The 13,270-nt window shown below is 44.2% G+C and overlaps 1 protein-coding gene across 9 annotated transcripts in view; it reads left to right on the top strand.

Annotated features, from left to right (window-relative positions):
* LOC110514498 (semaphorin-6D) overlaps window positions 1-13,270 on the top strand; it is a 155,759-nt gene that overhangs the window by 104,134 nt on the left and 38,355 nt on the right. For all 9 annotated transcript variants that reach the window (XM_036972497.2, XM_036972455.2, XM_090229027.1 and 6 more), the window contains 2 exons: window positions 6,869-7,077; window positions 12,820-12,934. In XM_036972497.2, coding sequence (XP_036828392.1) covers window positions 6,930-7,077; window positions 12,820-12,934 — 263 coding nt within the window. In that variant the 5' untranslated portion in view covers window positions 6,869-6,929. The remainder of the gene's footprint in view (window positions 1-6,868; window positions 7,078-12,819; window positions 12,935-13,270) is intronic.

Here is a 13,270-nt window from a genome sequence, read left to right as displayed (position 1 = left end):
ATCAAATGAATCGTTTACCTTTGATCTTTGGATGTTTTCACTCACGAGACTCCCAGTTACACAACAGATGTTCCTTTTGTTCCATAAAGATTATTTTTATATCCAAAATACCTCTGTATGTTTGTCACGTTATGTTCAGAAATCCACAGGAAAGAGCGGTCACGACAACGCAGACAAATTCCAAATAATATCCGTAATGTCCATAGAAACATGTCAAACGTTTTTTATAATCAATCCTCGGGTTGTTTTTAAAATATATAATCGATAATATATCAACTGCAAATGTCTTGTTCAGTAGGATAGGGAAAGGAAATGGATGTCCGAACTCTGTTGCGCGAGCAAAACTCATGTGACCACCTGACGCGATGTTATCTTTCTGGCTCATTTTTCAAAATAAAAGACTGAAACTATGTCTGAAGACTGTTGATACCTTGAAGAAGCGATAGGAAAATGAATCTGGTTGATATCCCTTTAAATGGAGCAATGGGAGGCTATGGAACATGGAGTTTTCAAAATAGAAGCCACTTCCTGGTTTGATTTTTCTCAGGGTTTTGCCTGCAATATCAGTTCTGTTATACTTACAGACAATATTTTGACAGTTTTGGAAACTTTAGAGCGTTTTCTATCCTAATCTGTCAATTATATGCATATTCTATCATCTGGTCTTGAGAAATAGGCCGTTTACTTGGGGAACGTTATTTTTCCAAACATAAAAATAGTGCCCCCTAGCTTCAAGAGGTTAAAGGCACTGTCAACTTAGTGTATATAAACTTCTGACCAGCTGGAATTGTGATACAGTGAATTATAAGTGAAATAATCTGTCTGTAAACAATTGTTGGAAAAATGACTTGTCATGCACAAAGTATAGTATAGTAACTGACTTGCCAAAACTATAGTTTGTTAACAAAAAATATGTGGAATGGTTGAAAAACTGTGTTTGTAAACTTCCGACTTCAACTGTAGATGGATGGATAGAGAGAGAGGGATTTGCCTGTGAATTACAGGGCTTGTCTGAAGATAAAAATAAATAATGAAGACAAGGCAGACAAATGTAGAGGATAACATTAATGTGCGTCTGATCTCTCTCTCGCTGATAGCCTTTGGGGCTTTTTTCATCTCAAGTAGACACAAAGACGATGGATGACACTCTCAGCAGTTCTCCCGATCGATCAGACGACCGTCTCAGTGTCTGTGTCTCGCATAGATCCCTTTCTGAAGTCTGGCCAGCTCGTCCACTGTGGCGGGATGCCTTACAGGTTTAGGCCCAGACTGGTGGCAGAGGCACTTTTCTCAGAGATTGATACAAGTAAACAGAAAGTAATGGGTGCCAGTTATTTTTCTGCTGTTGTGTGTTTTGGTTGTCAACATCTCTCGGTCCTTGAACATTGATGCGATATTTCAACCTAATGTTTAGGGACTCCCTTTGTCCCATTTTTAGAGGGCCTTCAGCCCAGGGTTACTGAACATGTTTTTGCACTGACTTTGTACAGTATCACTTCTTCCTACAGTACAACTTTAGTTGATTCTCACTGTCAACTTGATTCAGTCCAACATCATTACTACAGAGAGGAGCTGGTGGGGATGAGTTGGAGGCTTGATGTGCTGCCCGTGGCTAACAAACAGGCTTTAATCTGTGGGGACCCTTCCATGTGGACGGCATAGAGCTCTCCTACGTAGGTTGACAATAGATGGCCCATCTCACAGGACGACCCGTCACTTTGTCTGAACCCTATGGGTGAGGAGGGCATCACAGCATCCCTTTGAGGCAAGTTGAGTGGCAGTGATGGCAGGGAGGGTCCTGACCTCCACTGACAGACACATCTCACCCTGGATGCCATGGTGCCCCACATCTTCGCTCCCTTCCCCCAACCTCTTTCCTCCTGCCCATGCAACTGTTCAGATAAAGACTATAAGGAGAGAATCCACGACACTGCCCCCATCAGTTTGAAATGCAAATTCCAGAACTAAGGGACTATGGGGGCCAAAAGGAAAGCAGCCAGCCGTCACTCCCTCTTGACCCGGCATGCTAATAGAGCTTTCTAAGACCCCCCTTGAGCCGCTCTCATGTTGCTACTACAGGGCCTCTGAAATTCCCCATCAACTTCAACTGACATGTTGTTATTCAACAGCAAGTTTAAGTTTCTGTCCCTCATCTTGTTCAAGTGTTGACTTCATTCCCAGAACTTGGTCTGTCAAACCCTGCCAATATTGCAACTCTGACCCTGACATTGTTGCACTCCTGCCCCAACTGAAAGTAGAATTCAGAAGTAACTGATAAAGAAATGTTTAAAACTACTGTGAAAGTAGTTACACCAGCAGAGGCTATAAACGGCCTGAAGCCTGCTGGCCTTGCTAGATGTGGTTGAACTCGTAGAGGTGCTTTCAAAGTCTCCAGGCTTAAACTAAGTTAATTTACGAGCAACAGTAGGATGAACTCCTAGCACCACCAATAGTAGTCGTCTGAAAGTCACCCATAGAAATCTCCTCCGTGTCCTGCGGGGTCTGTTCCCCAATTATTGCCCAATGCTCCTTGATCCCAATTCCAATTTGCCTCATCGGCGTCTGTGTGGTTAGCCATTGGAAATCTAATTAGCGAAGTTCCTCTGTCTGAGGGGGTCATGTAGATAGTTGAAAGGGCCCCGGGAAGTTGAGGGTCTTGTTGAGAAGTAGCATGTAACACAAAATTTACCGAAGGCAGAGAGTTGAGAATTCAGAGTGATAAGAGGAGCATCATACTTCCTGAAAACCATATGTGACTCATCAGCTGCATTCAATGCTGCCACACTGTGAGTACTCTGTAGGAGAGTGGATGTCTCGGGGTAAGAGGAGAGTTGTGTGTGAGACTAGAAAACGGTCTCTGTGCAGCAGCAAATCTTCAGCCTTGTGATGGTGCATCATGGGACAGTGTTCAGACATCGACAGTCAGATTAACTCTCTGAGAGTAGGGTAAGGACAATGTTGCCCATTCTTAACAACGGGATCTTTTGTAGCGCAAGGTCACTCACAAGATGCATGTCTTGGATGAGTTTTCTTCCAATGAAGTTGTTTTTGCACAGCAGAAAATGTATAAGGTGTTGGTCAAACTTGTTTGTCGGAATGAAAAGAAAACTGAGTGCCAATTCCTGAGGTAACCTCAGTCTTGAATAAACAATATGGTTCTTCAGCTATGAGTTGTGAAGATCATTGGATCACTGAAAGTAAACAAACCAGAGAAAAGTCACGACAGTCAGGGGATACATGGTCAGAGAGCTTAACAGGCATGGCAGCGTTCCCTTTCCCAAATGAGGTAGACACACATCCACAAAGGGCTACACACTCCGACCACACACACATTCTGCGGCAGATCATCTGGCCCCCTGTCCCTGCTCATCGCCATGGTGATGTGAGAGTCCCCAGCAAAGCCCCGGGTGGGTAATGGTCCATGGCCAGAGACATGCACCCTCATTATGTAGGCCCATGTATACTGGGGGTGGACTCATTCAATTCCTACTTCTCAGGGGCCCTGTGGCATCCCAAGGCACAGAGGCGGGAGGTGAGAGGTGTTGGTTAGCTATTGCCCTGTTATCCGAAACAATGAAGGGATTAGCCTCCCCCCCAGTGAAATGTCAGCGGTGTTCAGTTTGTGAGGTCACAGCATATCAGAGGGGGTGGGTCTGCATTGGGATAATGCGCCTCGATTTAGTTTGAATGACAGGTGTTGGCAGAAAATAAACATCCCTGGAGCAGACAGGTGCATAAAGCAGTTGATTTGAGGATTACATTTACATTTAATATCTAATTGCATCTTTTTATGGAACAGTGGTCCCTGGCCAAACTGAAGCTGGGTCATAAAGATTGACTTGTTTATGTATGAATTAAAATGGATCCTTTTTAAAGATGACACCGTGGCCTCATCCACCACTCATAAAGGCTCCCATTTTCTCATCATGAAGTTCCCTTTTCGCACAGTGCTGTGAAAAACCCTCAAACCACCAGACTGAAGACATCTCATCAAACCACAGAACCAGCACTGGTCTAATCCAAATGAATGTCAGATAATCAATGTGCGGCCCCAGCGGCCCTCAATTCCTTGCCCTACAAAGAGGACCAACTGCCAGTATCTCCCAGATGGCTTGACAAGTCCAGTTCATTAAAAACAAAATGATCCCACACCTACCATCCAAAACAGAACACAGAGAGAGTGTGGGTCGCAGTGGCTTATTTCCCATCGACAGCTGTCAGCTCATCAGCCTGCCTCCCCATTCACTCTGTAAAAGGCAATTGATTAGAGAAAGAAAAAGGAGAGCAACACATTCCTGAAGGGTGCTCCATGGTTTACATGTTTATGGGGAGGGTGCGGTGGGTTTGTGAACTGGCATGTTTTGGCGGGCGGCATTCGGTGTGGCGGTAGCAGCTGGATCCAGTTTTAGATCAAGAAATATCCCATTGAGAAGAAGCTGAAGAATTTACGGGTTGAGGCGATAAAACACATGAACACATTAGATGCTCCACATGCAGGGCAATTGAAGGCAGTCCCCAAATATATTTGTAAAACCACATCTTAAAACACTGTTAAATTAAGCCATTGGCTTTATGGGTATTGAGCATAGTGAGCCTCTGAGTCTCTGTCCCTTTTGCACCTTCCAAAGATGTTGACTTTGTCACTGTCGACTGTCTATGCATGTCTTATAAAGAGGTGGAAGTCGGCCCCTGCTCTCGCAGTGATGCTTAGCATCACATCTGTCACTCACTCAGCATGAAAGACTGGACGTGCCTCACATACAGTACGTTTCAAGTCTACATGATAGGGTTCTTTCTACCATGTCACTATCATCAAGCCCTAGATAAAGGCTCCTTGCCAAATCCCCACCACCAGCACCCGTCTGGAAGTGAACCCCAGAACAACAGTGTATGCAGCAGATCAAAGGGACTTATGCTGGTTTATATTACATTACTGTAGCTAGGACTGAATTGGATTACGTTGTGCATTTCGTAATAGCATTTTCCACTTCCACAAGCTCCACATCCATCCCCAGCTGTGAGGCTCGTCAACGTGTGGAGAACTTCACAAACAGAAACGGCAACTCTTCAGGGTGCTGCTGATAAACACGCCAAGAAGCTCATCCACTCAGTGCCTTTGTGTGGAAGTCTGTGGAAGGTACAGAAGCCTCAGAGGGTCTGTAGGGTCAGTGCATTTGTTGGACTGTCTTGCCTAAGCTCCTGCAGGCACTGTGCTTGTCTTGTTGTGAGTCATATTTGCATTTTCCTGGCTTTATAGCCATTGGATAAATGTTGATTTGTCGATATTTGATCTCTGCCCCATCTCCATAACCTTTGATTTTCGCACTCTACATGTTTATGATCGTCGGTCTAGTCTATGCATATTCATGAGAGCAGAGAGACAGTTATGCAAATAATTTCATAGTTTTGTGGAGTTTATTTAGCATGGTTTTTAGCTGCAACTTTACCAAGTGTTTTTTTTATATTTCAAGATCCCTCAAGCATTTGCATAAGCAGTATAAATGTGGGCCTACTCTTTAACTTGAGGGCATTGCTCAACCATCAGAGCATGTACTAAGATCTTAGATCTTCAATGATAGATTCAGGTTAGATGGGGTGACAATGGTGTTAGGGGGACATGCTGTTTGGCCTGCTCAGACAGGAAGCCACAGCATCATATCCTGTTTGCTCAAGCTGTCTGCCTCCTCTGAGAAGCCTAAAAGCCTGTGAGTTAATCCATTGGGAGTAATGTCCTCATATATTGCCCAGGCAGGACAGGCAGGAGGCGGTAATTCCTGAAGTAAACAGGAGCAGACACCGCCTCCCCTCGATTTATGACACTGTGATCATCGCTTGACCTCATCGCTAAATGCAACCGTCTCCTCTGAATCAGAATGAGGCAGCCCGTTATCAATATTGATGGGGTTCATATCTCTGTTGACTTTGTTTTCGGCTCCCCATTTAAAAGCTGTGTGGCAGGATCTCATTGGTGCAGTACATCAATCTGGGCTATGCTGAGTTGAAACCCTTAGAGGACACGCTGCCCTTATTAAGTTGGTGCCAAAACACAGGTCACAGCATTCTGGAGATTTAGTTGAACAAATCCCTGCGCAATCTGCATCCATCTGTCCCGGTCTCGTCTCAGAAATCAAGCAGATGTGGAAATTAGCATTTCGCGACAATTCAGGTCTGACGCATAGCTTACCTGAGTGATTAATAATGCAGAGAGCAAACTTTGCTCAAACTTGAATCTTCTGACCTTCTTACAGGAACTGCTCATTTTTCCCATCTAGTCAACAATTTATAGTTTATAGTTTGTTTTGTATATTAGGTGAACGTGGGTACCTGTCGCCTCCCCTTGGGCCTGGTGTCTTGGTGCAGACAGAGGGAGTCGCGTTCCCTTGTGGGGGCGGTGGTTAATTGTGTGAAGTCACCTGTGAAAGACTGAAGGCTGGGAGTAAATGAGCCAGGTGTCCCAGTCAGGGGCCCTTGTGGCCTCACCTCTCTCTCCGTTCCTGTCTCTCTCTCTCTCTCTCTCTCTCTCTCTCTCTCTCTCTCTCTCTCTCTCTCTCTCTCTCTCTCTCTCTCTGTCTCTGTCTCTGTCTCTGTCTCTGTGTGTGTGTTCACACTGCCATCACAGTTCAGCTAACATTCAATCACAATGCCGCACTGGCAATGTGCATCGCATGCTAATGAGAGCTTAGCATCCAAACTCAGAAAGTTCCAACAGCTACTGTAGAACTTGATGGCAGAATTATAGTGATCATTATGAAACCGATGCTGCTGTTGTAGTCATTCACATTAGCCTGTGACCATTTTAACAGATATGGGTACAGCTAACTTTGGTTGTAGCTAGGTTAACCTGTTCTCACTCTCTCTCCTCTTCTAGGTGGTGGTGTGCCTGCTGTTGGCCATGCTGTTCTGGTGAGGTGTGGTGAACCCCTGCCAAAATGAGGCTGGTGCCCGGGTCGCCTCGGCCCCTCCCCCTTCTGGCGGTGGGCCTGGCTCTAGCCCTCACAGCCCTCTTACCTCACCTGGCCATGGGAGTCACACCCTTCCCCCAGGACCTGGAGCCAATCAGCATTGTGGGGAGAGAACGTGAGTGCAAGCCCGTCATGATGCAATGTTGCTTCTTAGTTCAGGGGGGCATGAAGTTCTGATGTTGTATGTACACATATTTTGTCAGTCGTCTTACAGATCTACGTCAGTACAGGGCTGCCCAACCCTCTTCCTGGAGATCTACCGTCCTGTGGGTTTTCAATCCAACCCTAATTTAACACACCTGATTCTACGAATTAGCTGCTCAACAAGATCTTAACTAGCTGAATCAGATATGCTAAATTAGGGTTGGACTGAACTTACAGGACAGTAGATCTCCAGGAAGAGGGTTGGGCATCCCTGTTCAAATACATAATTACGACTATCAAAATAAAATAGCTATACATTTTAGCTATATGACATAATACAAAATCTGATTGGACCACACGTACAGCCCATCAGTGGCACCTAATCAGTAGGAGGTGTGGTAAGGAGGTCCTGGCGTTTGCAGTCGCCAGCCTCATCCTTTATTTAAGAGTTGACAGGGACTAAGGCCTGGCGCTTTAATTGATCTATCTGGAGGAGTGGAACATTTGCATAAATAGCCACACTAATAGATCTATATGTGGAGCCCATCTCAGGTGTAATGAGGGCCATTTGTCAGCAGGTCTGAAGGTGTCTGGGCGTCAGAACCCCTCACAACTCCCCAGGATGTCCATTATGTATGGTAATACATCCAGCGCCCAGCTCCACCGCCGGAATCATCTCCCTCGCAGAGGCTAATTGGAGGAACTGGGTTAGAGGTTTCCATGGCGACGTGGCGCCCAAAACTTTGAAGGAAGTGAAAGTGCTGAGGAGTAATTAAAGGGACGAGAGGTCGCCGAGGTGGAGTTATCCCTCTCCCTTTCTGCCCCACAGCGAATCACTGCTCTGCTTGACCCAATCACCCCCGAGTTGAAATCTTTAAACAGTCGAGTTGGACTTGCTTGGTTGGGGGAAAGATGCTTCCCCCGAGAAGATTGTAATTTCAGATAGTGTCCCATTTTAGAGGTCTGCTAATTCAGCTACAAAAGCCAAGTTGGACAGGAAGGCCTAAGCCAGGGGTGTCAAACTCATTTTTCCCAGGGGTCGTACCCCCTCCGACCCATGGGCCATATGTTTGATACCCCTGGCCTGAACAGTTAATGCAGCACTATGGGAGAGAAGATGGTCACAGGCCAGCCTCGACGGATTGATTTTGATTTAACTAGGCAACTCAGTTAAGAACAATTTCTGATTTGCAATGACGGCCTACCAAAAGGCATTAGGCCTCCAGCGGGGACGGAGGCTGGGATTAAAAAAATAATAATAAATATATGACCAAACACACATCACGACAAGAGAGACAACACTACATAGAGACAACACTACATAAAGAGAGACAACACTACATAAAGAGAGACCTAAGACAACACAACACAACATAGCATGGCAACACAACATGACAACAACATGGTAGCAACACAACATGGTAGCAGCACAAAACATGGTACAAACATTATTGGGCACAGACAACAGCGCAAAGGGCAAGAAGGTAGAGACAACAATACATCACACAAAGCAGCCACAACTGTCAGTAAGAGTGTCCATGATTGAGTCTTTGAATGAAGAGATTGAGATTAAACTGGCCAGTTTGAGTCTTTTTTGCAGCTCGTTCCAGTCGCTAGCTGCAGCGAACTGAAAAGATGCGACACAGGGATGTATGTGCTTTGGGGACCTTTAACAGAATGTGACTGGCAGAACGGGTGTTGTATGTGGAGGATGAGGGCTGCGGTAGATATCTCAGATAGGGGGGAGTGAGGCCTAAAAGGGTTTTATAAATAAGCATCAACCAGTGGGTCTTGCAACGGGTAATACAGAGATGACCAGTTTATAGAGGAGTATAGAGTGCAGCGATGTGTCCTATAAGGAGCATTGGTGGCAAATTTGATGGCCGAATGGTAAAGGACATCTAGCCACTCGAGAGCACCCTTACCTGCCGATCTATAAAATACGTCTCTGTAATTTAGAATGGGTAGGATGGTCATCTGAATCAGTTCGTTTGGCAGCTGGGGTGAGAGAGGAGCAATTACGATAGAGGAAACCAAGTCTAGATTTAACTTTAGCCTGTAGCTTTGATATGTGCTGAAAGAAGGACAGTGTACCGTCTAGCCATACTCCCAAGTACTTGTATGAGGTGACTACCTCAAGCTCTAAACCCCCAGAGGTAGTAATCACACTTGTGGGGAGAGGAACATTCTTCATCCAAACCACATGACCTTTGTTTTGGTGGTGTTCAGAACAAGGTTAAGGGCAGAGAAATCTTGTTGAACACCAAGAAAACTTTGTTGTAGAGCATTTAACACAACATCCGGGGAGGGGCCAGCTGAGTATAAATGAGTATCATCTGCATATAAGTGGATGAGAGCACTTCCTACTGCCTGAGCTATCTTGTTGATGTAAATTGAGAAGAGCATGGGGCCTAGGATCGAGCCTTGGGGTACTCCCTTGGTGACAGGCAGTGGCTGAGACAGCAGATGTCCTGACTTCATACACCGCACTCTTCGAGAGAGGTAGTTAGCAAACCAGGCCAAAGACCCCCCCAGAGACACCAGATCTCCTTAGCCGACAGGAATGGAATGGTCTACCGTATCAAAAGCTTCAGCCAAGTCAATAAAAATAGCAGCACAACATCGCTTAAAATCAAGGGCAATGGTGACATCATTGAGGACCTTTAAGGTTGCAGTGACACATCCATAACCTGAGTGGAAACCAGATTGCATACCAGAGAGAATACTATAGACATCAAGAAAGCCAGTTGATTATTAACATTTTTTCCCAACACTTTTCATAAACATAGAAAGAGGCCTACAACAGTTAGGATCAGCTTTATCTCCCCCTTTAAATACATGACAAACTGTGGCTGCCTTCCAAGCAATGGGAACCTCACCAGAGAGGAGAGACAGGTTAAAAAGATCAGAGATAGGCTTGGCGATGATTGGGGCAGCAACCTTAAAGAAGAAAGGGTCTAAACCATCTGACCCAGATGTTTTTTTAGATGAAGTTTAAGGAGCTCCTTTAGCACCTAGTGACCACCTGCAGGGAGAAACTTTGTAGCGGGGCAGGGGGAAAAGAGGGAGGAGCATCAGGGCTAGTCGCATTAGAAGGGAGATGAGGAAATTTTGGATGGGCAAGGAGGCATGGCTGAGTCAAATAGGAAACCTGACTTAATGAAGTGGTGATTAAAGAACTCAGCCATGTGCTTATTGTTAGTAACAACCACATCAACATTAAGGGACATGGGCAGCTGTGAGGAGGGGTGTTAATTCTCCACGTCTTTAACCGTTTTCCTGAACTTCTTGGGGTTAGACCCACAGAGAGAGAACTGCTCCTTAAAGTAACTAACTTTGGACTTCCAGATAGCCTGGGTGTATTTATTTCTCATTTGCCTGAACAGGAGCCAGTCAGCGTGAGTATGTATGTGCCGAGCCTTTCGCCAAATGCAATTCTTGAGGTGGAGTAATTCTGCAAGATTACGGTCGAACCAGGGGCTGAACCTGTTTTTAATTTTAATTTCCTTTATGGGGGCGTGTTTGTTGAACCCCTCGCCAACAGCCAGTGAAATTGCAGGGCAACAAATACGAAACAACATAAATCTCATAAATCAAATTTCTCAAACAACAAGTATTAGGCAACATTTTAAAGATACAATTCCTCTTAATCCAGCCACTGTCTGATTTCAAAAATGCTTTACAGCGAAAGCTCCACAAACGATTATGTTAGATCACCACCAAGCCACAGAATAAACACAGCCATTTTTCCAGCCAAAGAGAGTCACAAAAAGCACAAATAAAGATAAAATTAATCACTAACCTTTGATGATCTTCATCAGATGACATTCATAGGACTTCATAGGACTGTAATTGTTACACAATACATTTATGTTTTGTTCGGTAAAGTGCATATTTATATAAAAAAATCTCATTTTACATTGGCGTGTTACGTTCAGTAGTTCTAAAACATGCAAAGATTTAGCTTAGAGCCCCATCAAATGACAGAAATACTCATAGTAAACATTGATAAAGATACGACTATTATACATGGAATTAGATATATACTTCTCCTTAATGCAACTGCTGTGTCAGATTTAAAAAAAACTTTACGTAAATAGCAAACCATGCAATAATCTGAGAACAGCGTTCAGACAATAAAGAAGCCAAAGCGATATCCGCCATATTGGGTAGTCAACATTAGTCAAAAATAGCATTTGAAATATTCACTTAACTTTGATGATCTATATCAGAATGCACTCCCAGGAATCCCAGGTCCACAATAAATGCTTGATTTGTTCGATAATGTCCATAATTTATGTCCAAATAGATCTTTTTGTTAGGGTGTTTGGTAAACAAATCCAAACGCGCGTGCAGGTCCAGCAGAACGTCGGACGAAAAGTTAAAGTTATATAACAGTCCGTAGAAACCTGTCAAACTAATTATAGAATCAATCTTTAGGATGTTTTCAAAATAAATGTTCAATAATGTTCCAACTGGAGAATTCCTGTCTGAAGAAAAGCTAACTCTCGTGACCGCGCATCATGAGACCAAGACACTCTGCCAGACCACTGACTCAAACAGGTCTCATGAGCCCCTCCTTTATAGTAGAATCCTCAAACAAGTTTCTAAAGAAGGTTGACATCTAGTGGAAGCCTTAGGAAGTGAAAAATGGCTCCATAGATACTGTGTATTCGATAGGCCAAGCTTTGAAAACCTACAAGCCTCAGATTTCCTACTTCCTGGTTGGATTTTTCTCAGGTTTTCGCCTGCCATATGAGTTCTGTTATACTCACAGACATCATTCAAACAGTTTTAGAAACATCGGAGTATTTTCTATCCAATACTACTAATAATATAGCAAGCAGTTTACTTTGGGCACCTTATTCATTCCAAGCTACTCAAAACTGCCCCCCTGTCACCAAGAAGTTAACAATACCACTGAAAATATCAAAAAAGATGGTCCAAGCGTCTTCGACAGAGGGGATCAAGCTGATTCTATACCATTTTACAGAGGCCAGTTCATGAAGGAAGGCTTGCTCATTAAAGTTTTTCAGCAAGCGTCTATGACAAAGCAGGACAGGTTGTTTCGCTGAGCAGCCATTACGAACGCAGGCTGTAAAACAGTGATCACTACGGTCAATACAGAAAACACCAGACTGATACAGATCAGGATTATTTGTGGGGATAACATCGAGGAGAGTAGCATTTTTGGGGGTGTTTGGTAATAATCTGAGGAAGATTTCGTGATTCCCATTGCTTTAGTACTTGGTCAGGTGGTTTAAGCATGTCCCAGTTGTTACAGTGTTTTTGTTTTGTATAGCTCTTGTGATAAACTTAGGGTCTAGAGATGCTTCCCGCTTCCCCCTCTTAATTTACAGTTAAGTGTATTATCTCTAGCAGCACAGAATAGAGTCATGGGATAGCCCACATTAACAACCACATGACAGTTAGAACAAATTACAATCTGGGCATCTGCAGCAAATGTGGGGCAAAGGAAAAGCATACAAAATAGAAGCTGAGAAAGCATACTGCAATCAGAGGGTTATATCAAGTCAACAACCTATTTTCTCTCTCGCTCTCTTGTACTTTCTCAAACAATCTTTATTTTTGTGCTTGAATACACCTTATTTTCAGATTCACACCCTTGATTTCTTTAGTGCTTGGTTTGTCGTTATGGATATTAACACTGTCACTGAACTGAGCTTGCTACTCTTTCCCCCTCCCCATGCAGACTCCTACCTGTACCCAAGCTTCCATGGCCTCATGTCGGACAACGATACAGTACGACTGGGCCTGGACTTCCAGAGGATGCTCCGGATCAACCACATGCTCTACATCGCAGCCAGGTCAGTCAACACGCCTCTCAGTATTGTTCTCTCATCTTCAATGCACTGGACTGCCTTACATTAACCCTGTATTGACTACTCTTCATTGAATCCCTTTGTAGTATTTCTGTCATTGTATCAGTCAACCGTATTGGATAGCTCCCGTTACATTCATATTGTCATACTGTAGGTTTATTATGTAAAAGGTACCTCAGGCTCAGCAAGAAGCCCTTCTACATCAATAAGCCTGTGTTAAAGAACTGTGTGACTGACCCTAATCAATCTAATTTAGGCTAAGAACAGGCAGCTTGGGTGTGGTGTGGTGGGATTGGGTTTCAGGGCAGAGAGGAGACATCT

This window comes from Oncorhynchus mykiss, chromosome 3 (assembly GCF_057628025.1).
Source record: "Oncorhynchus mykiss isolate SJ-2025 chromosome 3, ASM5762802v1, whole genome shotgun sequence".
Classification (NCBI taxonomy): Eukaryota; Metazoa; Chordata; class Actinopteri; order Salmoniformes; family Salmonidae; genus Oncorhynchus; species Oncorhynchus mykiss.
This window is presented reverse-complemented; position numbering and strand designations above follow the sequence as displayed.